Source organism: Aristolochia californica, unplaced genomic scaffold (assembly GCF_029961685.1).
Source record: "Aristolochia californica isolate CCGP_79_NKW_82.1479 unplaced genomic scaffold, dmAriCali1.0.hap1 SCAF_5, whole genome shotgun sequence".
Taxonomy (NCBI): Eukaryota; Viridiplantae; Streptophyta; class Magnoliopsida; order Piperales; family Aristolochiaceae; genus Aristolochia; species Aristolochia californica.
The window spans coordinates 45,510,463-45,537,575 of NW_027182214.1; the positions used below are offsets into that span (position 1 = coordinate 45,510,463).

The 27,113-nt window shown below is 38.7% G+C and overlaps 2 protein-coding genes across 5 annotated transcripts; one reads left to right on the plus strand and one right to left on the minus strand.

Moving 5' to 3' along the window:
• The first annotated feature begins 918 nt into the window (after positions 1-918).
• LOC137965482 (uncharacterized) lies at positions 919-1,794 on the plus strand. The gene has a single exon (XM_068811745.1). The coding sequence runs from the start codon at positions 919-921 to the stop codon at positions 1,792-1,794; it is 876 nt and encodes a 291-aa protein (XP_068667846.1).
• Positions 1,795-6,186: 4,392 nt separating this feature from the next.
• On the minus strand, positions 6,187-26,869 carry LOC137966112 (trafficking protein particle complex II-specific subunit 130 homolog). Of its 4 annotated transcripts, XR_011116184.1 has the most exons (23): positions 26,513-26,869; positions 24,853-25,082; positions 24,351-24,532; positions 20,189-20,372; positions 20,002-20,092; positions 18,896-19,059; positions 18,630-18,719; positions 18,377-18,538; positions 17,900-17,961; positions 17,565-17,655; positions 16,497-16,660; positions 16,163-16,385; positions 15,484-16,041; positions 15,110-15,322; positions 14,530-14,920; positions 14,318-14,408; positions 14,140-14,224; positions 8,663-8,852; positions 8,208-8,518; positions 7,635-7,725; positions 7,371-7,551; positions 7,211-7,272; positions 6,822-7,122 (listed from the first exon to the last, which is right to left on the minus strand). XR_011116184.1 is itself a non-coding variant. In XM_068812605.1 (22 exons), the coding sequence occupies exons 1-21, from the start codon at positions 26,574-26,576 to the stop codon at positions 7,376-7,378; spliced, it is 3,813 nt and encodes a 1,270-aa protein (XP_068668706.1). In that variant the 5' UTR covers positions 26,577-26,869; the 3' UTR covers positions 6,187-6,729; positions 7,371-7,375. The 4 variants fall into 4 exon arrangements, 3 of the variants coding, with proteins under 3 accessions (XP_068668706.1, XP_068668704.1, XP_068668707.1); XM_068812605.1 differs by lacking the exons at positions 6,822-7,122; positions 7,211-7,272 and adding an exon at positions 6,187-6,729; XM_068812603.1 differs by having other exon boundaries at positions 6,822-7,272.
• Between the last annotated feature and the right edge of the window lie 244 nt (positions 26,870-27,113).

The window sequence follows — 27,113 nt, forward strand, 5'->3', positions numbered from 1 at the left end:
TAAGATTTACTCAAAGATTTCTTCCCTTAAGGAGAAATCATGTAATATTTTGTAAATCCGGTGATTGGGGTAATCCCGTTAATCACTCAAATTCTTCCATGTATATTTTGTAAAACGGCTATTTAAGCCGATGATGTGAATGAGAAATTAAGATTGAAAGCGAAGTATTATTTTTGAGTTGGTATCAGAGCGGGAGAATCATCTCCTTCTCCGTCTCATCGCCGAAGAGCAGAGCGAAAGCTCTGTTCCGTAATCTCAGTCGATGGACTCTGTTTCGCAGCGAAACAGAGCTTTACGCCGACGACCGTAGCCGAGCCACTGCTCGGTCTTCTCCTTCTCCTTCTCATCGCCGAAGAGCAGAGCGAAAGCTCTGTTCCGTAATCTCAGTCGACGGACTCTGTTTCGAAGCGAAACAGAGCTTTACGCCGCCGCCGATCGTAGCCGAGCCAGTGCTCGGCCTTCCGTAACAAAGCTTCGCCGACCGACGAAGAAGAAAAAAACAAAACAAGAAGAGACTCACCGGCGCCAGTCCAGCGTGCGTCTCGACGAAGCCTTCCCGAGTGTCGTCAGCCCAATCGACGCCGGAAGGGGAAGAGACGCTCGACGAAGCCTTCCCGAGTGCCGTAAGCCCAATTGACGCCGGAAGGGGAAGAGACGCTCGACGAAGCCCTCCCGACGCCGGAAGGGGAAGAGACGCTCGACGAAGGAGAGGTACAGTAAAATTTCATTTTTTGTTCGTTTTAAACTTAGGTCCGGGTTAGTTATTTGCCGAGCGACCCGGTCTGTCCGAGACCAAAATCAACCCAGCGAAATAATGTGAATCGGACCAGACCAAATCGGACCGGACCAATTTTTTACCGAATCAGTCTACGGATCGGACCAATATTTTTTGGTGTCCCCGCCGATCTTCTTTTCATCATGTCGAAGGAATCAACACCGATTATTCATGTGCAATCCGAAAACTCTGGTTTTACAACCAGCGTCACTCTTACCAAAGTCAACTATGATGTATGGTCCCAGATCATGGAGAAGCAAATTGCAGGACGAGAAAAACTCGAATATATTATGGGAAAAACACCATTCCCACAAGAAACGGATGCCTCTTATGCGAAATGGTATGCTGAAAATCAAAAAGTCAAGGGGTGGTTGTTAACTTCTATGTCACCAGATATTATGAAGCGCTATATTCGGCTGCGTACCGCACGCGAAATATGGAAGGCTCTGGAAAAAGCTTTCTATGATGGGTCAGATGAATCACAATTATTTTCATTGAATCAGAGAGCTTTCTCCACCAAACAGACTGGTCGCCCTTTATCAACGTATTATGGTGATCTTGTAGAAATTTTTCAAGAACTTGATCATCGTGACAGGACTATAATGAAAGATCCCGATGATGTGATTGCTTATAGAAAATCCGTTGAAAGACTGCGTGTTCATATTTTCTTAAACGGATTGGATGCAGAATTCGAACAAGTCCGTGGCGAAATTCTCAGAAAAGACCCGATATTGGATCTTGAAGAAGCCTATGCTTATGTACGTCGTGACTTTGTTCGTAGAACCACTTTAAATAGTGAAGTTGATCGTGTTGAGACATCTGCAATGGTAGCACGTCGAGCTAAGCCTAAAACCGCTCGACCATCTGGTCCTAACAGTGATCAAAATCGAACATCAGGATCTCAGAATCGTAGCTATGAGGTTGGAACAACCAAACCAGAGCGCATTTGTACTCACTGTGGTGAGACTGGGCATATAAAGTCACGATGTTATGAACTTATCGGGTATCCAGAATGGTGAGATCCTACAAAAGCGCCTCGCAAACGAAACTTCAAATCAAATAATCATGCTTCCGTTGTAGTAGCAGAACCTTCCACCTCTCACACAACTGATGATGCATCAGTCTTAATCGCTACATCTGGTAAGGTTCTTAATACTTCCGCTCCTAGTAGAAATAGTGAATGGATAATTGATTCTGGTGCTACTGATCATATGACCTTTGACAATCATCATGTTAAAAATATGAAACCATATGAACAACATATCGTATCTACAGCAAATGGTACTCCCTCTCACGTTATTGGAGAAGGTTTTATCACTCTCACTGAAAATCTGAGCCTTGATTCTGTATTAGTTGTTCCAACCCTTAATCATAATCTATTATCAGTTGCTCAAATAACTCGTACTCTGCATTGTATTGTGGTTTTTTGGCCTAACCTTTGTGTTTTTAAGGACATTCGAACTCAGAAGACAATTGGGTATGGTACTAGAAGGGGGAAACTCTATTACCTTGATCTGCAGCCAGAAAGTTTTTATCAGTTAGCCCAAGCGTTCTCCATGAAGAAAAAATCAGCAGATTCTGATATTTGGTTATGGCATAAACGGTTGGGTCATTCATCCTTTGGTTATTTAAAGAAATTGTTTCCTACACTTTTTGAAAAAATATCTATTTCAGATTTTAAGTGTGATATATGTGAATTGGCGAAAAGCCACCGTGTTCCATTCCCAATAAGCATGAATAGGAGTCCAGTACCTTTTATGATTATTCATTCTGATGTGTGGGGTCCAGCAAATATAGCCTCCCTTAGTGGTAAAAGGTGGTTTGTTTCTTTTATTGATGATCACTCTCGTATGACTTGGATTTGTTTAATGAAGTCAAAAAGTGAAGTTAGTTCGTTGTTCAAACAATTTCACAAAATGATAGTCACCCAGTATCATTCTACAATACGAACTCTTCGAAGTGACAATGGGGGAGAATTTGTGAATCAAAGTTTCAAAGAATATCTAGATGATCATGGTATTACTCATCAAACTACTTGTCCGTACACCCCTCAACAAAATGGAGTTGCAGAGTGAAAGAACCGCCACCTTCTTGAGGTTGTTCGTGCTTCCTTGTTTGAAGCTCATATGTCGACAAGTTACTGGGGTGAAGTCATCACAACTGCAGCTTACCTTATCAATCGAATACCCTCGAGTGTGTTACAATTTCAGACTCCCTTGAGTGTTCTTCATAAAACCATAAGTTCACCTGATGTGCCGAATCTACCACCAAAAGTTTTTGGGTGTGTAGCCTTTGTTCACCTCCATAAGTCATTGAGACATAAATTGGAACCCCGAGCTCTCAAGTGTGTTTTTGTTGGTTATGCTCAACATCAGAAAGGTTATCGTTGTTATCATCCTCCATCTCACAAATTGTATGTCACTCTTGATGTGGTATTTCACGAAGAACACATGTATTATTCTACTCCCGAGTCTTCAATACAAGGGGAGAATAGGATTGAATTGAAGACCCTTTATCATCATTTGGATATTGTGGATACTACAAGTGGTCAATATTCCGATTACAACTGTGGACATCAAAATGATTCACAGGATGGAAAAAGACAAGACCTGATGGAAGTGATGCAACCAGAGTCTCAGCCGCCATCTTCCCCCCTTCATAATATACAAATGGATCAATTGCCTTCTGAGTCCAAGTCCATGTCTGAACCTCAGGTAAGTTACGAAACTCAACTAAGAGTGCTACCTCATCGAACCATAAGAGGAAAACCTAGAGTCAATTATGAACCTCTTCTCACCTCTAAATCTCAGTATCCCATGCATAATTTTGTGTCTTATCATAGATTGTCAAAGGCAAATGAGGTATTTGTGAATCAATTATCTGCTATATCTATTCCTAATAGTGTGCAGGAAGCCTTGAAAGATTCTAAATGGAAAGAAGCTATGCATGAAGAAATGAGGTCTCTTCAGAAGAATTCAACATGGGAAGTGGTTGACCTACCTGTAGGAAAGAAACCAGTTGGATGCAGGTGGGTATTTACCATTAAATATAAAGCCAATGGCACCATTGAAAGGTTCAAAGCAAGGCTTGTCGCCAAAGGATATACTCAAACCTACGGGATCGATTATATGGAGACATTCGCACCAGTGGCCAAAATCAACACCGTTCGGATTCTACTATCTCTGGCTGTGAATCTTGATTGGCCCTTATATCAGTTTGATGTAAAAAATGCATTTTTACACGGAGATCTCCAATAAGAAGTATATATGGAATTACCTCCTGGATGCATTATGCAAAACAAAGGAGGCCAACAAGTATGTAAACTGAGGAAATCCCTATATGGTTTGAAGCAGTCCCCGAGGGCGTGGTTTGGAAGGTTCACAAATTTTTTGAAATCTATTGGATACAAGCAAAGCAACTCAGATCATACTCTCTTCCTAAAATATAACAAGGAGGCCATCACAGCTCTTATTGTATATGTTGATGATATGATAGTAACTGGGAATGATCCAGAAGAAAAGAAATCATTGCAAAATCGTCTTGCTAGAGAATTTGAAATGAAGGATCTTGGCTACTTAAAATATTTTCTTGGCATTGAAGTGTCCAGATCCAAGGAAGGAATTTTTCTATCTCAACGAAAATATGCTTTGGATTTATTGAAGGAAACTGGTATGACAGCATGTAGTCCAGTCAGTACTCCTATGGAAGAAAATTTGAAACTTGGAATACATTCAGATCAAGTTCCTGCTAACAAGGAGCGTTATCAGAGACTAGTTGGGAGGTTAATGTATCTTGCACATACCCGACCAGACTTAGCTTATGTACTAAGTGTGGTTAGTCAATTTATGCACTCTCCAAGTAAAGAACATATGCATGCCGTCAACCGTATCCTACGCTACTTGAAATCATCTCCAGGGAAAGGAATTTTATGTAAAAAGGGAGGTGACTTGAAAATTGAAGGTTATACCGATGCCGATTGGGCTGGGTCAATAGAAGATCGACGATCTACCTCTGGATACTTTACATTTGTAGGTGGAAATTTGGTCACTTGGAGAAGTAAGAAACAAGAGGTGGTGGCTAGATCTTCAGTTGAAGCCGAATACAGGGGAATGGCCAAGGCAATATGTGAATTATTATGGATCAAAAATCTAATACAAGAACTACATATTGAGCAGACAAGTCCTATGAAATTATATTGTGACAATAAGGCCGCATGTGATATTGCCCACAACAGTCCAGCATGATAGAACTAAACATGTTGAAGTTGATAGACACTTTATTAAAGAAAAGTTAGAAGCAAGAATCATTGAAGTCCTTCATGTTCGATCTGAGGATCAGCTTGCCGATGTGCTAACTAAGGCAGTGTCTTACCGAGCTTTTAACAAATGTTTTGACAAGTTAGGCATAAGTGATATATATGCACCAACTTGAGGGGGAGTGTTAAGATTTACTCAAAGATTTCTTCCCTTAAGGAGAAATCATGTAATATTCTGTAAATCCGGTGATTGGGGTAATCCCGTTAATCACTCAAATTCTTCCATGTATATTTTGTAAAACGGCTATTTAAACCGATGATGTGAATAAGAAATTAAGATCGAGAGCAAAGTATTATTTTTGAGTGTATGCTCCAAGGAGGAGAGGGAGCGTGGCACGGCGTGCCCCATGAATTTTGACGGTCTTAAATTGGATACTGAAGCGACAGACATCCACCGTTTTGTCCTTCCAGAAAACCACTTTTCTTTACAGAGATTAGGGATCGGTAGAAGCGCTTTTCCTCTTAGACTTAATTATTTGTTTCCTTCTTCCAATTTCTTTCAGAGAGGATCGCATGTTTCCTTGACTTGGCTTTGCTGTTGGCTAACAATGACCATGGAGATTAGAGAAGAAGTCAGTACTCAGTAGCGGCCTTTTTACAAGTGGCGCTGAAGCTATTCGTAGCATTCTACGGCCTGGCGCTTGCAATGGACCAGCTCGAGGGATCAATCGTTCTCTATGGACCATACGAGGAGTGTGAGCCCTAGGGGTCAATCGTTCTCTATGGACCATCCGAGTATGAATGGTACTCAACGAGTTGTCTCAGTCTACCAGCATGGCCAAATCCACGACCCACTTTTTTTTTTTACGTATTTGAAAAAAGGGATATGAGATAAACAGAAACCTGAGACACAGGCACTGTAGGAAACTTTGAATATGGGTTCATGGACCCAGTCACCCAATCCCCATATGCTTGATTTGTACCACTGAAACATCGACGACCATATCTCTAAAAGCAAATTACGATGCATCGTGCAATTCATGACAGGGACCGAACACGAAAGGTGTTTGCGAGAGATTTAGACATCTCTTGTTAGTGAAGCGGCTGCTAATGGTAATCACATCTTCCTTCTTCAGGTCCCCCATTTTCCACCTCTCAATTCGAAGCATTCAGTGTTGCCGACAAGAGAGAGCAAAAGAGAAGCCATACCCGTCCAAAACAGACGGATCACTAAGACGGCTGCAATGAACAATTTTCTGTTCTAATAGCTGCTATTTTGCCAAGATGTATCACATGACTAAATCTACCTCTGTTTGTCTTCATAAGGGGGCCACAACATCTTCCATAGGGTTTGCAAGCAGCAAAAGGACAATTTCAAAGACATGATCTGTTAGCTCCCTGTAACATTCCCAAAAGCATCACAGATCACATGAAGATAATAAAATTCTGATCTTGGATCCATCCAACACCATGACTTGGAGACAAGCCTTGCTTATCACTATTTATCAGGATCCCACTTGACTGTTTCCAGTCTTCGTCCCATGCCCTTGATTATATATGAATTATCATTGCACTGCCCAGCAAGCTTCAATTCGGACAACATAACTTTAGATATGTAATCAGAACTATGGCTACGGCCTGTCTTCATCTACCACGTGAACCAATGCTCTTCCCTCTATTCAAGTGCTTTAAAGTGTTCCTGAAGGACAAGTCAGGTTTAAAGATCCTTACAAATCACCACCACAGAAATTCACATCTAAGAATCAAATACTACCTATTCCTCTTAGGTAATAGCTACAAAAAAGTGTTTTAAGATACCTCGTGTGAAAGAATATTTGTCAATCAGTACATTCCAGATAATGAATAATACATTAGGTAAAAACATAAGAAACGTTTGTTCAAACATTTGTTCAAATATAACCCTCTACTTCTTCAACTTGGCATTTATGTATTAGCAAGAAGGTTGGTTGATTGATTAACATTTCTTTCATGCCTTGACAATATGGTTGAAAAAGACCCAAAATAGTAATTCAGCTTGACACTTTGTAGAGCAACTCTCCATCTTTCATGCGTGCATTCTTCAGTGACCACCCTAGTCCAGTTACATTAGTGTGCATCAAAATTCTTGGACATAATTCTTGAGTTACTCAACTTAGTAATCCAAAGGGACCAAGTAATACCGGGTCCAGGGGAAGCAGATGTGACACCCAAGACAGCTTACAAAATGTGAAAAGCAGACCACCTAAAATAACATATATATAAGATTATCATGGAGAAAATTAATCCATTAAGATTTGGATGTGATCTCATTGCATTTATGCATCTGTAGGGTGGGCTCACCTGTATCACACTGCAACACAAAAAGATGAGCTCAGAGGTGCTGGCAAGACACAAACTACATGAGGACTAGCTGGATTGCAGCTTATGTTGTCATCCCCCTCCTCAGGAAGACCTAGCTGTGGGGGGCGAACATAGCCAGCCACCAGGGGGACACATGTTATGGAGATAACTATCCTTGAACCTGCATATTAGGCATCAGTGGCTCAGCAGAAATAACTGAACACATAACTTAGAAATAAATAAAAGGGTAAATGATATATAAACCTTGCTGCTTAGACAATGATACATGGCCACGCTTTCTCCCTGCAATCATCCAATGTACAGCATTTGCCTTGATTTCATAGAGCACTTCATCCTGCGGTGTAAAAAGTAAAAAATAAAATTACAAAGTTGGCAAGAGTAAATGTCTAGCTTATTTATTATCAATGAGAAGATAAAGTGCTACTTGAAAAGTTCTCTCTTTTTCTAATCGAGTACTCTATATATACTTAAGAATGAAACAAAGTACAAACCTAGGATAAAGTAGAATTGTGGGATCTGAGAATCAGCACATGGACAAACCCAATCAAGTATCAGGAATGGACCTTTATTGAGCTCTGAGTTCAGGCTCATTAACTTTGACCAGATGGCATCTAAAACTTGTGTCCTATCAATTAAGGAACTCACCTCTTTCTTAATACTGGATAGGTTACTTTCAGCAGTAGAAGGGTTTTCCCCATAGGCAAACATGAAGGTCAATGTCAAGTATAATATAAATGGTTTTTCAAGAACAGGGTTGAATCCTTTGCATATCCTAATAGCTTTCTAAGTGCACCAAGAAAGGAAATTTCAGCTTACTTTGTCTGTAGAGGGTAATGTTTTATTTAAGCCCTTCATCCTTTCCACTCTCCATTTCATGCTAACAAGCTGACCAACTCTAAGTCCATCTGCTGGTAAGGGAAGGAAGCCAACTGCCAGACATGGATCCAGAACAGGCCTCTGCAAAACTAGGGCACTCTTGTAAAGTAATTCTCCTGCATCATTGGTAAGAGGAACCTTTGAACTTGAAGTAGATGCTGCAACTGGAGTATGTGCTCCAACAGTTCTATCACCCTTGATCTGATATCGGATATTCAATACATTATCCAGTTGAAGTATCTTTTTCTCATCTAGAACAATCCAACAACCTGTTAGCATCTTGTAGAGAAACTGACTGGGTTTAATGATGAGCAACAATCATCTGTAATATTTTATAATTTAGGATGAAGCTAATGAAGGCCAGAACAGTTCTTTTCATCAGGGAAAAGTCTTACCTCCATTGGACATGTTTCCCAAGCAAATGCTGAAAAGAATTCCAGCTCTAGAAGTTGGAGAGATGACAAGTGGGAAGAAGCTTGAAGTTGGTCTCCCATCTCTGCTTCCTTTATGAAGGAAACCAGCTTGCAGGTCCAGCCAGGCATCATTGATGGTTAAGGTAGCCTTAACTTGGGAGTGCAAGGTCACCTTTGACAATTTGCACAACAAAATCACTTCAAAAATTAAAATAAACCAAATTTGACAAAGCTATTAAGCATTTGAAAAGAGTCTGTTCTTGTAAGTTTAGAGTGTGTGCCAACTCGTTAGTACTCAGTGAAATCATGTGATCCTTCTGCAAGACCTAATAAGGCAGAAGCTACCACATTGGTTTTGATAACTACAATTAAAAAAACCTATCAATTAAAGAAAGATTGTGCCAACTTAAATCATGCCAACTGCATGTTTATGCACAAAGTTGTTTAAACAAAAATTTGCAATATCCTTACTCGTAAGAAACCATACTTTTTGTCATTAATTTATGTGTGTCAAAGTTGGGACCAGTTCCTCCTAAATTGAATAGCTGAAGCTACAAGACCTCTTCCCAAATAAGAAGCACAAGAACTTTCAAGCCTAAAGCAATGCACTTATCCTTGGACAATTAGCCTGAAATTTAGCGTACTCGTACAGCCATAGAATGTGAAAATTTTAAAGACCAATACTCCCTCTCCTATCTTGGACTAAACTAACAACTTGGCCCAAGACATGGAGAACATACAGACATGGAGCACATGGAACACACATGGACCATTAAATTAAAACAGATGAGCTTGGATTTGCTCCAATACCAGTGAAGTTGGGTTGTTTCCTCCAAAAATTATTAACCACAGAAAGAGCACCTCTTTCCAAGTAATAAACACATGATCTCTCCAAGACCAAAGCAATATGAAACTACTTTTTCCCAACAACTCTCACTCTTACAAAACAAACCTAAGATGTGGAGCACTAGTATAACCAAAGAATGATGGGATTTTTATGACCAAAAATATGAAAGAAACGAATGTAGCAGGCCATAGAAATAGAAGAGTACCACATGGTCCAAAGTTAAGGCCCATCCTTCCAGGAGCAACATAGTGTAACTTGCTTCCAAGCGAACAGATGTGCTCCAGGAGAATCATAAATTTTCCAAGTCATGAAATAAAGGTGTGGCTGATCAACTACCTGACATTTTGTTTTATGGTACAAGCCTAGTTATAAGGAAGGGATCATTGGAAATGATGAAGACGAGTGATTTCCAAATCATTAGGAGTTCTTGATATCCACTTATGCACCATCACATAACCAGTACAGTTGATACAGCCCAAAGTACAGTTACAGAGCTCGATATGTGGCCTAACTTCAAAAGCAGATGAGGTCCACTAAGATCAATTTGAACGACTTGAAAAAGAATTTGTGAAGAAGAGACCTAAAAGAAACTTCGAAGAAAATATCATGGTATTGCTACGCAAGCAGCTTCTTTTTAAGAAAGTTTAAATAATTTATCCATCACATTAGGCCAAGAAGTGGAAGGAAGTAATTTAGTCATTTGATTTCAATTGTCAGGTTATTTACTATCTCTGGTTCTTTTTTCTTTTCCTTTTGCTCTTAGTTAATAAGCCCATAAGTTACTAATTAAGATAATGCACCTCTATAATTTAGATCTCCCTCATCTCGGTTACGAATTTTAAATGAAAACACTATTTTTCTCTCCAATCTCTAAATTCATTTCAGTCAAAGCTGGGTTTTTTTTTTTTTCAAATGGAGAAGCTGAAATTATCAAACCCTAGGACAGAATTCTACCTTTCTAGGTTAGAGGCTTTTATTATTTTTGTCGAGAAAAGACTATTGTATTCAGAGCCAAAAGGCAAAAAAATCAAGAAAGATCAAACAAGGGGATCCCCTACAATGAGAGATTGAAGGAAAATCTGCTCTTTAACAAGGGATTCAGCTAAACTATTAACTGGTCTAGGAACAGGATGCCAATTACAGAAAGGGCTTGAAAAATCCTGAATTTTACAAAAACAACTCCAATGACACCAAGGGGAGTTTTTTCCACAAACACTAGCTAATGACACTTTTTGAATCCCCTTCAATCTGGAGTTGAAATCGGCTACGAAAGATATGAAGCCCTTGCATAAGAGTGAATAATTCAGCAGTTGTCAAATCCGAAACACCAATAGAACCTGCATAAGAGGCAAGAATCTGGCCAGATGAATCTCTAAACACTCCTTTGATACTCAAAGGACCAGGATTTCCAAGAGAAGAACAGGTTAGAGGCTAGTTAAGGAGCAAACTAACCATTTTTACAGCTTTCCAACAGATCTAAAGTGCAAATTTGATCTGTAAAGTGTGTTATATATTCCACACCTACATTGGTATGACTTCTAAGAACATGGAGATCACAATCTCCTTAGATGCCTGAATATTCCTTTGCCCATCACCTATACCGTTACAACTAATAAACTAACCCATTGCATTCAACCAGAACCTTGAATTAGCCTCATGTCAACTATTACAAAAGTAGAATCTTTTTATTTGCTATAAGCTCCAAGGATTGGTGTCAACTCAAAAACATTTAAGCCACATAATTTCTTCTTTTCTGAATGATAGACAATTTGATCATAGAGAAGAGAAAATGTTAGGTGTTTCCCTATTATATGGGGTAATTAGGTTCATGTCGGGTAAATTGAGTTTTATTAATATGAGGGGCAGCACAATCATTTTTTTCTTCGTAATATGGTCTTAAGGAGAGTTTTTTGTCAATAAAGAGAATGAAAAAGCTGGAGAACAGAGGTCACGTCCAATGGGGATAACACTCCTAATTGAGTGATCTCTGTTTCTTATTCAAGAAGAGATTTAGAAGGAGATACTAGACTTCTTTTTGGATGATGGAAAATTGTATTTAAGAAAAACAAAGAATACAGAATACAGAAATAAGCTAACAGAGAATCATCAATGAAGATCTCGTATAAACAACAAGAAGTTGAAGGGAAATCCCTTCTTTAGCTAGAGATTCTGCCACAGTAGTTACTAAGCGATGGACATATTACCAAGTGGTGTGAAGTGAATCAGTCAAATCCAACAATTGGAAAAATAGCCTATCAAATTTCACAGGAAGATCTGTCGTACCCTTAACCCAGGAAACTATAACGATAGAATCTCCTCCAATAATAATAGGTAGTGAGAAATATTCCCTGAAAAAACGAATATCCTTGATCGCTGCTTTGACTTCTGCACTTGCTGAATATACTTTTCACCAATGGAACTAGAGCAAGTAAGGAGATAATGACCCTCCTGATTTCTGATGATTCCACCTATGCAAATAAATCCTAGATTACCTTTTGAACTCCCACTGAAGTTGAGTTTGAGAAGACCATAGGGAGGAGGTGTCCTGGCTTCCATCTGTATCACCCATGTGGGACGACATACAGCCAGGTTCTTCCAATTCAATCTCAAACTAGCCCAAGCGTAATATTTGAAATCATCACAATCTGAGCCCAAGAGAGAACTAATGGATTGACTTTTCAACAATTGCACCCATGTAGCTGATCTTATTAAAGTTTTTTGTTGAAGAGTAGGTATGGAAGAGTCTTACATGACTCTCACAATAAGAAGTCACACAGAGCTAGAATTAATATGGTGGAGTCTAAGATGAGTCTCACAAGAAGAGGTCTCATATAAGAGTCTCAGTTAAAGGTATTTTAGTCATGTTAATCTTCTATTCATGTTAGGTTGTTCCCCTCTCGGAATTGCTGACTCGACCACTGCTGAGCTCTCCTGTCTCCTTCACAGCTTGCGAATTTTTTAGAACCGCTTCAGTGGTCCCCTATCATGGAGGGAGACTCCAAGATTGTCATCGGATGGTGCTCTACCTCATCTTTCTCACCCCATGGCGTCATTGGCTACTAATTTGTGCACTGAATTAGCAACACCCACACCCCCCCCCCCCTCTCTTCAATCTCTTGTTGTTAGGGGAGGTTTCCTTTGATAAAATCTTCTTTTTCCTTTGATGTAAATTTGGGATCCTTTGACATAGATTTTAGTTTGCTTATTATATTTGCCGTTCTTTTCTTTTCCTTTTGGATGTATTCTTTATAGCCCTTTTAGGCCTTTCAAAATTAATTTCACCATTCAAAAAAAAATTCTAGCATGCATATTATTAGTAAATAGTAGAATAAAAATCCTATAAGGGGCATCTAAATTCCCAAATTTCTTTGTGTTTTTCTATTTTTGTTTTGTCTCCTAGCACATCTAGTCCCATCCCAACTGTGCCAACCCAATAACTCTCCCCCTACTCCTTACTTGCCAAGTTTTTAGATAAGGTAGTGCCCTAGTTTAAGAGTGACAAAGAGAAAAGTTTCCTAGTCAAAGGATGCATATCATCAATAAATAGTAGAATGAGCGCCCTATGAAGGCCATCTAAGTTCCCCAAATTCTTTTGTGTGTTTTTCTCTCTTTGATTTTTCCCCAAGCACATTCCTCCTCTGCTGTGCCAGCCATATGCCTCTCTCTCTCTCCCTTCAACCCTTGCTTTCAAACCTACATTAGGTCATCATTTAAAAAAAAAACCTAGATTAGGTCTCTTCCTCAATCTTCTTTGAGATAGGTTCCTACCAGAAAATGCAATGAAATCACCACCCTACGGTACATGGAGCACGAAAGCAAGCGGGAAGAGAAGAGTCAGGTTAGTGTATAAGTCAAACAAAATCCAGACCATCAATCAAGATGTGGACCTCTGTGGAAATATCAGGCACCTCAACTGTAAACATTTTTTTTAGATGAATACTGTTAACATGAATGACTTATTTATCGATGTTTGAATCCAAAGGCATTGCATAATGGGACTAAGTGGTGAGGTGGAATAGGCATTTGTCTCAATAGCCAAATGGGGTACTCTAATGTGAAGTCTTGGGTTCAAGTCTCCCTAAGGTATGGAGACTAGTGTGTGTAATCAACATTCAAAAGAATACATGCGAGTAACACCAACAAGCACTTCGACTGTGATCAGTAAACTCCAGCATTGAACAAAAAAAACTTGTAAAAAAGAATCAGGCTGAAGTTAGGCCAATTTCTCCCAAACGACATGTCAAAATTAGGATCCTAATTCTTTCCTCAAGACAGAAGATCTGTCCAATCTCAAAACAATGAGGAAATATTCTCCTACAACAATTTCACTCACTCTTACACAACTAGCATGAGCAAGCAAAGACGTGTATATGTATTGGAAGGTAGAATCATATTACCCACCAATAAATACAGCAGCAAACTATAACGTTTTTTTGTAAACTATAGCTATTGCATGTCATCAACTTCACAGAAGAGCAATACAAAATTGCAAAGCAGTTCAAAATCAATATCACCTGCTTGAAAGACTGTTCATGCTAACCAGAGAAGTGAAACTATGTGCCAATGTCTCTTCTTTCTAAAGAGGACAATCACAAAGTTAAACAGAAAATACCTGTAAAAGCAAAGTACCATCATTGCATTTATCTGTAAGGCGAGTGCTGACATGGAAAGGGTCAGTGAAATGCATAGCGACAGTCCTGCAAGGACAGTTAGGACAATTTCATGGCCAAATAAGAAAAGGGTGCTTCAATTATATTGTGAAAGGAAAAATCAAGACAGAAGCAATGTGCCTTTCAAACACTTGGTTATGAGATGTGCCAAATTCCAGTTTCAAAGCAACTGTCCTCATTCCATCAACGACGCTCTGTTTCTTGAGATAATCTAAAAAACAGAATACCATTCAGAAGTCAGAGCATAAATTATCAAAGTAAATTGAGGCTCCAAATAAGACAAGCATATAATACTTTTTTTCAACATGGCAGCTAATCCTTGAGATTCAAACCTGAAGAGGTTCCTCGGGCTAGCCTGTTGTCCACTGCAAGAACAGGAATCCACAACACAGAAGTTACGTTGCTTGCCCAATCAGGTAATCGTATTTTACCATTCTCAAGTGCTAATTGTGTATATTCTTTAGAAACATGAGATAAATTATCCTTCTTTCCATCTTTCAAGTCCTCAACATGAGTTCCATGCATTTTATTTGCACATTTCTCCAGTTCAATCAAGCAAGACTCCTCAATTGTCAGCCCTGGACCGGTATCTATGTGCAAGATAGCACCTTTGAGAGAATAGTTAATGGGCATGACAACTAAACCAACCCACTGAGGTTCATTCATTAGCAAAGCAGATGAAGTGGCTGCAGAAAGATCAACTAAAGGTCTTGGTTTGAACACCTAAGCAAAAGAGAAACCATCAAGACAAATAGACACAATCCATGAGCAGTTTCTTTTTACATGTGACTATTTACAAAAACAAGACAACTAAAAGGCAGATGATTGCAGGAAAAATAAAAGGAGAAAGAAACTCAAAAAAAAAATCTCAAAAGCTTATTTTGTTTCTCATGGAGAGTTCAGAAGTAATACTTTTAATACTGGTTTAGTTGGCTTCTCGTAGCCCATGAAATCATCACTATCTGGGGGGCCACCTTTGGAAAAACTATGAGATCTGAACCTTAAATGTCCAATCTGTCCTGTGAGGACTCCTAAAACATAGGATCCAGGTTTTTGCGGAGGCAGATCTAGAGTTATAGTGTTCCTCCCAGGCCTTATCATAGGAGCAGCAGAGCTTCTAATTGCCTGAAAATCCGAAGAGAAGATTTACCAACTTCATTAGTAGCCAAAAAAAACAAAACATATCCGATTACCAAAACAAAAAAAAGAAAAGCAGCCAAAATTGAGGTAAATTTAAAGAAACAACTACAATCAATGAGTGACATTTGTAAGCAAAGAAATGGTACCTCAACACCTTCACCTTCACTTTCATCAGTACTAGATGTTGCTATCAGTGTGAGACTAAGAGACTCAAGAGCTATATCATCAGGGAACCCACTCCACACTGTCACCAACAATATACCGGGGTCCCCATCACATAATTCTAGTGGTGGACCAGGATTTCCAGAAAATGTTATTAGTGATGACACATCAAGGGGTACAGGATGCTTCATTTCACCATGTGCAAGCCGCACAACCTCTAACTGAAATGATTGACGTTCTTTAGTAAAAAATAAACCTTTATCTAATGACAACAACCTCACACATGATGAGAGATAACCAGCTTCATCATTTAGCATCTTCTGGCACTCCGCAAGATTCGGGAGAACTTCTGCCAGTAGGTCTTGCCATCCTTCACCAGCATAAAGAGCACAAACTTTTTCATATGATTTTGCAGCAAGATCAAAATTTCCATGCTTATGGCAAACAGCTGCGATTTCTCCATCAAGAACCACCCCATGTCTTTTCCACCATGAGCAGTGGTAGTTATCTGCAGCACCTTTGGTTAACTCTAGATATTTTTGCTGGAAGAATCAACAAGCACTAGTTTCAGCCAATATTCAGAGAGGAAGAAATAACATAAAAGAATTTAGACTAAAGTCACTAAACAAAAATAACAGTGTAGCATGACATGAAGAAATTTACCTCAAATTCTTCAAGGGAAGAAAGCGGTTTCCACAATTCAGGATCAGATATTGTACGCTGCAATGAATATTCAGCAGCAACATAAATTTCAGAAATTCTCATAGGGCGATCAAGTGGCAAAGCCATATTTTCTAAATTTCCTGGTCCAGAATTGATTCTTGTCACAGTGCTCAAGTGTGGTTTATTTGATGGAGACATCTTTGGATATCCATCCAAACCTGAGCTGCCACACATAAACAGGATCATTACTAAGAAAAACACTGGGAGGAGCACAAAATCAGAAAAGATAATCAATAAATGGAAGCACCATCTGGTATGTTTACTTTGTCATTACCCATCAGTAGGACCTGGCCAGTTTTCAAATAACTCAAAGACATTGCCCGCTGAAAGAGAAGCCCTCCGCCGATTAGCCTCGCGAAGAAGTACAGAAGGCTCTAGGGGCAGAGGTTTCCTTTGGATACTGAAGTGCTTGACTCTGGGATTTGCTTGAAGAATCATCTGTAGAAAAAACTACGTATATTGACAAAACTTATGAAGAACAAATTTCAATTGACAGAAGTGAGTAACATGTTACTACAAACAAACAAAATATGGATGAGTTGACAACCACAAAAAGCAGCTTTGATGAGGACTACATTCTAATCTAAAATATGGATGAGTTGACAACCACATAAAGAAACATTTGTTGAGGACTACATGCTGATCTCAAATATGGATGAATTGACAACCACATAAAGTTGCCTTTGTTGAGGACTACATGCTAAAATTAGAACTTTTACACAAGCTTTACCACAACAATGGCCTTTTTTTTCATTTCAGAATGTTGATTACACACACACAATACCCCTTTGAGAAGCATCCCTCATTGTCAAGATTAACTGGAAATCAGTGGCCTTTTTTAACAAATCATGCTTCTTTCCACTTTTCCCATAGGAATCATCCTCGATCAGTTTCCTGGAAGGTTGAATTCAACAGGTATCATGAAAGCAGTGAAGACCAGTGGAGGCATCTCTGGTCCTCTTCGCGTAGAGCTCAGACAATAAATTAAAACCCATCAAAGATCTTTTAGAACCAAAGACATAAAATGGAAGCAGAGTCACCTGACAGCTAATTTATTTAGCCAATTGCTAAAGTGGGACTTTCTTTTTCTGTTCAAATCTGCTGCCTTCACATCCTTTTTGCAATCACTTTCTTTTTTTAATCAAACACATTATTCACAAATCAACTATTTGAATATCTCTAGCATATTTAAAAAAAAGAAGTAAAGATCAAAATGGTCAAGGAAGTCGACACTTTTTTATGCTGGTCACTGAGACTAAATAAAAATAACAAATTAGATGGTCTATACAGTACATGCTATACAAGAAAACCTCTTTGTTTTCTTATTATCATGGACACTGACCTTCTCTTTGGCTAACACTACAGACGAAGCATCAGGGGGGAGTGAAGGCCAAACCCCTGGCTTGGGCCAAGGTAGCATGCTTAAAGCTGCACTGCACAAGAAAGAGAGCTGCATTTAATATTGGAAAAAGTCCACTTTCCACAAAAGTAGTACCATACCGTAAATTGAGAAAGTGATGAAATTTCAGTATTTAACAGTACAAACTGCATAATGCCGTTAACATAAGAAGAAGCTAATTTTGTGCAAGAATACCATAAAGACCACAATTTATGGAAGCAACATATGCTGATTGAAACTTCAGAGATTCGGTTTTATAGACAACACCCAGAAAATACCTGTTTACAGGACTCCGTTCGATGTCTATTCCATACCCAATAAGATACGCAAGCCTCATAAACTGTCAGATTAGAGGTAGTACCGATTAACAATCTCATACTGTAATATAGAAAAATGAAGTACATCAAAGAACATGGATCTGGGAAAAGAAGTTCAATATATTAGTATATGTTTAAAGAATAACTTCAAGTGCAACCCTCTGGTCTAAGAAGTTACTTAAACACTTGCCCTACAGAAATTATCTTAAAAGAGAAGATATAGAGTTATATCCCATATCTCCTTTGACCACTGTTGCTTAACCTACGGATTTAGAAATAAAAACACGTAGATTCCAGATCCAGGCAGCATTGTGCCTGGCAGGAAAAAGAATAATAAAACAGATACTTAGTGGATGAAAGAAAAGAATAAATAGTCAGATTTTCAACAAAAAAAGAAAAGAAAAAATAGTCAGGAACTTTAAGGCATATAAAGTTTACCTTGATGCGGCTAAGTGAATAAAGATCCCCCTGAAGACGATAAAACTCCTTATCAAGGTTAGGTGCCACAAGTTCTCTATCATAGTGTGACGAGGTTGAGTTAATTAAAGCCAGACAAGCACTTATTATCCATACTTCCCGCATGCAAAAAGGTAGGGTATTCTGCAAATTGTGGCAAAGAGGCAGAAATAAATTTCTATAAGCGTAGGATAATGCCAAGCATCCCAAACAGTTTCCACAAAGAACATCATACTTCATGAAGTGCTAGCGCCTTTGAGAAGCTGATAATGAATGAATAGCCCCTGGATGCAACCTCAACTGGACGTTTAAGCTTAAACAGTAACTGTATAATGAAATTCAATAGTAAGCATAAATATGACAAAGGGAGTTGCCCAGCGACCATATGAATATAATGGCTACCATGCCCCCACAAAGACATGCAAAAAGATAAATAAATTCTTTTGTATTGAGGTGGCAGAGCATAAGGTAGACAAGAACCCAAATAGTCAATGTACTGACCTTAGATTGACAGGCAAACAAATATTGTCGAAATTCAAATTCCCTAAATGAATCATCTTGAACAATCTGTGACAAAGGCTTGCATCCAGGCTTTAACAATGCTGCCTGATCATCTCCATGGTCCAATCCTCCGAAGTCTCTCTGTCTTACGGACTGAGTGTTTGCTGCATTTGTTACTAAATAGTCAATAGTAACCAACAAATATCCCAACTCCCAACAAAGCACATACAGCTAATAGCACACATCCTTGCCATGATCATCATCAGGAGAGCATTGAGAAAGAGATGAATTGAACATCCTGAATGATAAGGCTATCATATTAGTATATCTGGCAAGCAGATATGACCTGGCAGTATCAGACAATGCATGAACCACCATGTCAATCCGTATCGATTGATACGACCATCATAGAACCATTTCAGCCATATCCAAATCTGACATTTGCTGGTTCACAGACTCATACATGCATCAATTTGTTGAACTATGTGAATGAAAGGAAGCAGTGGCTATTGACCAGAAATTTAACAGGCAACGCCTTCACATAGTCACTTAACCACCATCAAAACTAGTCTGGCTTGAAAGTTCTAAGACATGTATGATGTTCAGGTTTGCTGTCTCTTTTACATGCAATACAAGCAGAAACAGATACATACAAAAAAATAACAACAACTACCCAAACATAATCGAGAACATAAGCCTAAAGTTTTTGTCAAGTGTGAATAGATAGTTTTATGGTATAAAGGGCAGTTTGGTCAGATCACTTATAGGTTATCCACTCCATATTGTAACGGAGGGGAATAAATTTTTTTAGCTTGTGAAGGTTTTTTTAATGAGAATAATTTAATGAATACAAGGAGGGAGAAAGATCAGCCCTCAGAGGCAATTAATAGAGGAGGGAAGTGGTTAATAGCATGCTGCAGAAAATTTCTGGACAGTATGACACTTTTACTCCAGAAAATTTATCTCTCACTTTTTTCCCCTTAATCCAACTTCACAGTTATCACAGCATTTCGTGACAAACTAGAAACCAAAATAAGGAAAACTTTAAAAAGATAACAAATTAAGAGCTTTTATGCAAATAAGCAAGGTATATGTCCTTCAAGTACCCGTCTCCAGATAGCAAAGTTCTAGTTCATCATATTCTCGCAATGAATCTTCATGAAGATGAGCTATCTCAAACATGAAAGCCAAGCTCTCCTGCAACAGACAAATAGATTTATCTATCCAGACAAGTTGCTACAAAATAAATTTAAAACATGGCCAGATAGCACACGAAAGTTGAAAGAAAATAACCTTCAAAATAAAGAAGTTACAGAAATTCCAGACTGGCATGAAACGCTGCTCACTTAGCTTGCGAATTTCATCCTCATAGAATTGAATACGTCTATCTAAAGTGTTCCTAATAGATTCCACTATCTTAGAGTCCAAATCTTCCCAAAAGCTTGCCTCAGGACCATGTATATCCAATTTGCAGCATCTACATAAGATTAACAGAATAAGAAAAAAGAATGAGCAGTTACACCTTGATACACAATTCAGCCAAGAAAAGTAGACGCTAAAGCAGAAATTGAAATTTTACAATCAATAACCTTTCTCAAATATATATATATATATAAAGAAGTAGGAGAAAAAATCAGTATATCAGAATGGTTAAGAAAAGACTTCCATAAAGAAAGCTGCTCTGAGAAATTATTTTCGGGGATTGCTGGTTTTGGGGAAATTATTTCGGATTCATTTGGCAATCAATGTTTCTCTTATGCTGATCCGCTAGGCATATCTGATTCTACGACGGCTGAGCTTTATGACCTACTCAATGGGCTTCGCATTTTCAGAGACAATTGCAGTGGTCCCATTCACATTGAAGGAGACTCAAAGGTGGTCATTGGATGGTGTGAACGTGCTTCCCCTCCTCCACGGCGCCATTAGGATATCTTTCGGGAAATTTTAGATTTTACATCACTTCACACTTGTATTGGGTTTCACATTCTGATATCTGCAAATTCGGCTGCAGATGTGCTAGCCAAGTAGGGAGCATCCCTGAAATCTCTGGTTGTAAGGGAGTTGCTCCCTCTTCCTTTGTATTTTTTTTGTTTATATATAAATACATCTTTATCAAAAAAAAAAAATTATTTTCTGGTTTGGCTAGTTATCTCTAGACCCCCTTCAATTTTAAAAGAGCAAAAGATCCTTTCTCATTCAGCACAAATAAAGTAGCAAAATACAAACATTTAGTTGTCAGCAGGTGAGCAGTAGTTGGCTCTTCTGACAAGGTAGCATATACAGAATCATGTTAAAAAATGCAATGAGGAACTTTACGTCTGGTGTGATCTCTTTTTTTTAAATGGTCTCTGAAACTACTTCATAAGAACTTACAGCTTTCTGAAAAACCTCCATCTTTGTGGTCGTCTAAATTAAATTTTATACACTAGGTAAATCCAGTAACTTAGGGATAAGGAGGGTGTGTTCAAAGGAAGAAGGGGCTCAGTATCAAAGTGTCCCAGGCACCATATGCTGAAGAATATATAGCAGTTGGTGGATCCATGTTCTTGCCAAGAAACTAGTTGATTGGGCAGGAATGGTGGACTTTTTTTTAAAGGGTAAAATATTGTTAAAGGAAAAAATTGAGAGGTGTATTGGAATCCAGTTACCGAGATCAGCTAACTCTCTAGCTGACTCTCTTGCTAAGGATGGAGCCTCCCTCCAATCCCTTGTTGTAAAGGGAGTGCTCATTTGATTTGGTTTATATTGTTTGTCCTCTGAATAAATTATCATTTCACTCAACAAAAAGAGAATTGAAAATAGGCTGACATGGAAAGGTTGATTGCTTTCCAAGGCTGAGGCTTAACACTGGTCAAATCCCTAATTACTTTCTCTCTTATTCCATGTCCAGCAAGCATGATAAGAAAACTAGAAGCACTCTGTAGAGGATAAATTTAAAGTATCTTCTAGTTAAATGGGAGGATGTATGTCAGAAGAAAGGAGATAGGAACTTAGGTACTAAAAGGCTTAAGTTTACGAATGAAGCCCTCCTTGCTAAATGGCTGTAGAAATTTCCCACATCTGAAGAACCTTCGTGGCAACAAGTTCTTAATGCAAAGTACGGTTTTGACTCCAACCGCTGGCTGTCATCTGACATCCCATCTTATAGGGCTTCGAACATCTAAAGAAAAATCTGCAACCATAAAACCAATTTCAGCCAGCACATAAGATTCCATATTGGAACAGGTGACTAAGTGGATTTCTGATCAGAAGTTTGGTGACACTCCTTGGAAGCTCAAATTTCCCAGGCTATATAACATTGTTCTAAATAAGGAGGTGGTAGTTCAACATATAAGAACGGGCAGGGGTCCCTCGGCCTCCTGGAATTTCGGGTTCAGAAGAGCATTGGATAAAAGGGAGGCAGAAGACATATTGGAATTGCTTACTTTGTTGGGAAGCTCTTATTTCTGAAACCAATGTAGGGATGAGATTCTTTGCACTCTGACCCCTAAGGGAGATTTCTCCATATCATCTCTTTACAAAGTGCTCTTAGGGCCGGCAAGGCAGCCCGAAGCTCAAAAGATTAACCTATTTTGGAAATTCATGGAACCCCAAACTTTATATAAACTGCATCCCATAAAAAGATATTCACGTGTAATGAATTGCTGAAAAGAGGTTGCCTATCATCAGATCCCTGTGCAAGCTATGTGATGATGTCAAGGAAGAGATGGATCATTTATTGATGCATTGTCCTTCCAACCACAAAGTCTGGGGTTTTGTGTTTTGGCAGTTTGGTATGCAAGGGTGCTTTCCAGACTCTTATTCTGACTTCGTGCAGCAGAATTTATCTCAAAACCTGACTAAAGTGGGGCTGGTCCTCTGGAAATAGGCCATGGCAGCAGTTTCATGGTATTTGTGAGAAGAACAGAATAATAGAACACTCAATAACTCAGCCTCTTCAAAAGAATCTTGATTATAAAATTCTGCAAGCTACTCTAACCTGGGCTGAAGCATATAAAGCTCTGCCCCCCATCCCCCTCTTGCTAATCCAGATGCATTGGAGAGCAGCATCTTCCTTTGGAGCTCCCCTTCCCCAAACTCTTCTTTCCTAGTCTCCCCTTCCATTGGGTTCCATCAAGCTCAACTTTGATGGTAGCTCCTTAGGCAATCCAAGGTTTGCGGTATTGGTGGAGTTTGCAGAGACCCCACGGGATCGATTTCGCTGACTTATGCAGGTCCAATGTGCAATTCAGACTCAATGGGAGCACAATTCCAGGCACTAAGGGGTGAAGGTTTTCACCCAAAAATTCTCCAGCCTTCTTGTCATTGAGGGGGACTCCACCTTGGTCATTAGCTGAATGAAAGGAAAATCAAAGCCTCCATGGAGGCTCAGAGTTATCTTAGAGAAAATCAATGATTTATATATCCACTTTGATCTTTTATAGTAGCATGTCCTTAGAGAAGCCAATTCTATGTCAGATTCTCACACCAATGCTGCCATTTCCATTGATTCTCTTGTATTTGGGAACTTCCTCCCCATTGTTGAAGGGGCTCCCTCTTGGCTTGTTTTTTTCTTCCTCTAATTAATAAGATTAACATTTCAAAAAAATTATTAAACGAAAGAAAGGCTAGCAGGAAAACAGCTAGCAGAGAACAACAGGAGCGCTAATGGTGAGCATAATGAGAATTAAATACAACCAATAATTCACCTAACAAGTGTCCTCATCTAGCAAGTCGGTCTGCCACCATGTTTGGCTCTCTACGAATGTGAGAGCAAGTGATATTCAAGCTAGAAGACAGGTCCTCAATCTGAGTGAATTCTTGATCAAATCTCTGACTACACTGACAATCCCCTTTGGCCTATGCAATAATACTTGTCGAGTCGTATTCAGTGATTACTGGATGGTGGCAATGTCGGGCATAAATCTTAAGAGCATTTAGCAAAGCATAGACCTTTGCATTGGTTGAGTCAGAAATGCTGAGGGGCCACTATAGCTTAATATGGAGTTGCACAAGTGGACTCTAATCATACCCCCATATCCTAAAGAGTGTGGGTTGCCGAACGAACTCCTATGAAGGTTCAGCTTCAGGCGGCCAGGAGGAGGGGGGCAACCAGCTTGCTCTCACTGGCTTGAACGAAGTCATAGACGCCACAGAATCCCAAATTTTGCCTTACAATTGCAGCCAACAGATCTTGGAGGTTGGAGCGATTCAGACTTTTTGCAGCAGAAAGATCAAATAATGAGGAAGGCAAGTGATCTAAGCTCTTTGTATTCCACAAAGTAAATTGTATTTCCTTTATTCTCTAATCTCTCATCAGCTCCTGTCCATTCCTCCTCTTCATAGTCTCAACAAATGTTTGTCAGTGTGTAAAAGAAATTTGCATATGCTCAAAGAATATTTATGAACCCAAATAACCAAAAATTAAGAAGAAAAAGAAGTAGAAAGAGAAGAAATGTCGAAAACCTTGAGATACCTTTCTCTCTTTTTTGTACTAAAGTCGACTTCAAGTTTTGCATATATCTTTTTTGCTAACTTGGTAGCCTGATCGTTGCTTGGGTGAGCCTTTGACACAAATACAATAAACCACTCCCTTTCATCATTTTGAACAAGTAACTTGAGTCGTGGTTTTAGAATGGTCTTGAATTCATCAAGGTCCTGAAAAAGCAAAATAAAAATGAGCTCAAATCACACGGAAAAACAGCATGATACACAGGCATCAAACAATAATGAGAATGGTCAGAAGAATATACTTAGGAAAACTGCAATCACTTGCATTTGCATTTTAACAAGTACAACCAAATTTTAACAGTCAAATTTAACAGAAGAATATACAGAATTCGATTCGGCAGCATTAATTACTTGAGAGTTTATGCGGCTACCATGCAAAATGAAACATGAATTCATAAAAAAAAAAAGGCTTCAACTGGAACTAGGACACACAAACAGTGATCATGTTGAAAGGATTGGAAAGATACCTCACAAGTAACAAGGACAATAGTTGCATATGGCTCCCGAAACCAAAATAGAGACTGCTCTTGGGGAAAACGACTACGTAGCCTTGCATCTGTTGTTAAAATAAACTCTGCTGGCAGATTCTCCACACTAACTATATTACGAGTCTTGTTGTTCAAGGAAGCCTCTTTAAATGGTAAGCGGTTCTCAAATCCGTCCTTCACACTAGGCCACAAGTCACTTACATCTTCAACTGGAAATCGATGTAAAAAGAGTTTTTTAGTCACATTATACAAAAGAATAAGGATCCAAATAAATGAGATGATCAGACAAGAGGATAAATCTTCTGATAATTTCTGTCCTCTAATCAGATCAACTGTAAGGACTTGGTCAGTCGGTCAAAAAATAAATTGCTTACTCAGACTACTCAAGCCACATTATGAAAGGAATCAACTTTCTCTAATAAACAACTCAATGTGAACAATCCCCAAGATGTGTCAATGGCATTAATGATCCAAGGGCTAGCAAGGGTAGGGTATTTCCTGCCAACACCTCACTGTTGGGAGCATTCTCCCAACTTGTTTGTTTTGTCACTTTGGCTTCTGTACTTTTTTGGAGTTCTCTAGTTTGTTGCCCTTCTCAATGGAATCTTTTTGGCATTATTATAAAAAAAAAGGTCAAAGTGAACATAAAACAATAGTATTTAGACAAGACCTACTCCCTACATGGGTTTTTCAGTGGAATTATCTCCAGTCATCATTGTTGGCATCTAGAAAAGTAGAATTTTTTTTTTATATTAATAAAGTGCATGATAGACTGTCACTCAGCACAAACTAATCAGAGTACTCGGATCTCTTGAAGTCATGCAACTAACAGATTTTTAAACACTAATATATCTACATTTTTATTTCAGGCTTAGGTAATTCAACAGGGGTATTGTGAAAACCAAACGGGTGGCCTGTTGTATATGAAAATGAGAATGAAACTTTGACGTCTTTTTAGTGTCTGAAAAAATCAGTTCATTTCCAGAATCTTTGGAAAGTTTGCTTTTCTCTTTTTCTTTTTTTCCCCCCTCAAATTAAAGATCAAATTAACAGAAAGTGCTAGTTCAGATAAGCCATAGAACTATCAACACATCAATTGTTCCCCTGACACAGTTTGTTGTATTTCCCTGTAAAGCCTCGCAAAAAAGTTTGACTTGGTTGATCTCTTTCACTTCAATGCATGGATGAATAATGCCCGTCTTAAATAGGTAGGCAGTCAACCAGTTTTTATCAAGATGCAATGACTTGAACTATTATGGCTCTTAAACAGACGATTTTTATTTCTTTTTCTTTTAGAGAGAATAAGTCCACAAAATAACCAAACGAACTGCAGCAGTTATAACTAGCAGGACCTCTTAACTCATTTCTCATTCAGACGAGTAGCATTTTCTCCGTGAATGCAATAGAAAACTCAAACAGCCAGGAACGTATATATTTGCATGTATGCACAACAGAACTAGATCAAAATAGGATGTATCGGCTATGACAAAATCGCACAACAAGAGCGTTCGCTCTGAATTAACAGTCCAAGGTTGAGTGGCTAAGATCGGAGGAAAAAGGCAGAAGAGGATAAAAGCCGAAAACTGAATGAAAAAGGGAGGGGGCAAAGAAAGAAAAAGAGAAGAGAAAGTGAACTAACCTGCAATGATCAGACGATCGCATGCGTTCTTTATAGTCTGAAATTGAGCAAGGAAATTCGCCATGGGCGATCGATTTGAACCATAGGCAACCGGAAGAAACTGAGGAACGGGCGGTGTGGGAGAGAAGAGGTTTTGCTGACAAGGCAGAGATTAGTGCTGAAATCTCGAAAATGTAGAGGGGCAGGGCAGACACACCTTTATTATAGATAATTTGTATCTCCTCCAAAACTTACAAGAATATTTATAGATACTATGCATTTAGTTGGGTATCTGGGATGATTACATATTTAAGACAATCTCTTCTTATTATCGGTATTATAAAGAGGAAAACTCTATGTTTGTAATTTGTATCATCATTATGCTTCCTAATTGTCTACTTGCTTATTATTGACAAATACAAAATAAATTACATAAAAATTACCAATCATATTAAAAATCGAAAAATAGCTATGCCTCTTCTCTTCGTAGGGAACACAAATTGGTCCAATTAATTTTATATTCTAAATTCTTCTTATTTATTTTTATAATTTATATAGCTCGACTCCATGCCACCTCTACACTTCCCGGCGTTTTATGATCCAAATGTCGACTGCGCTGTCT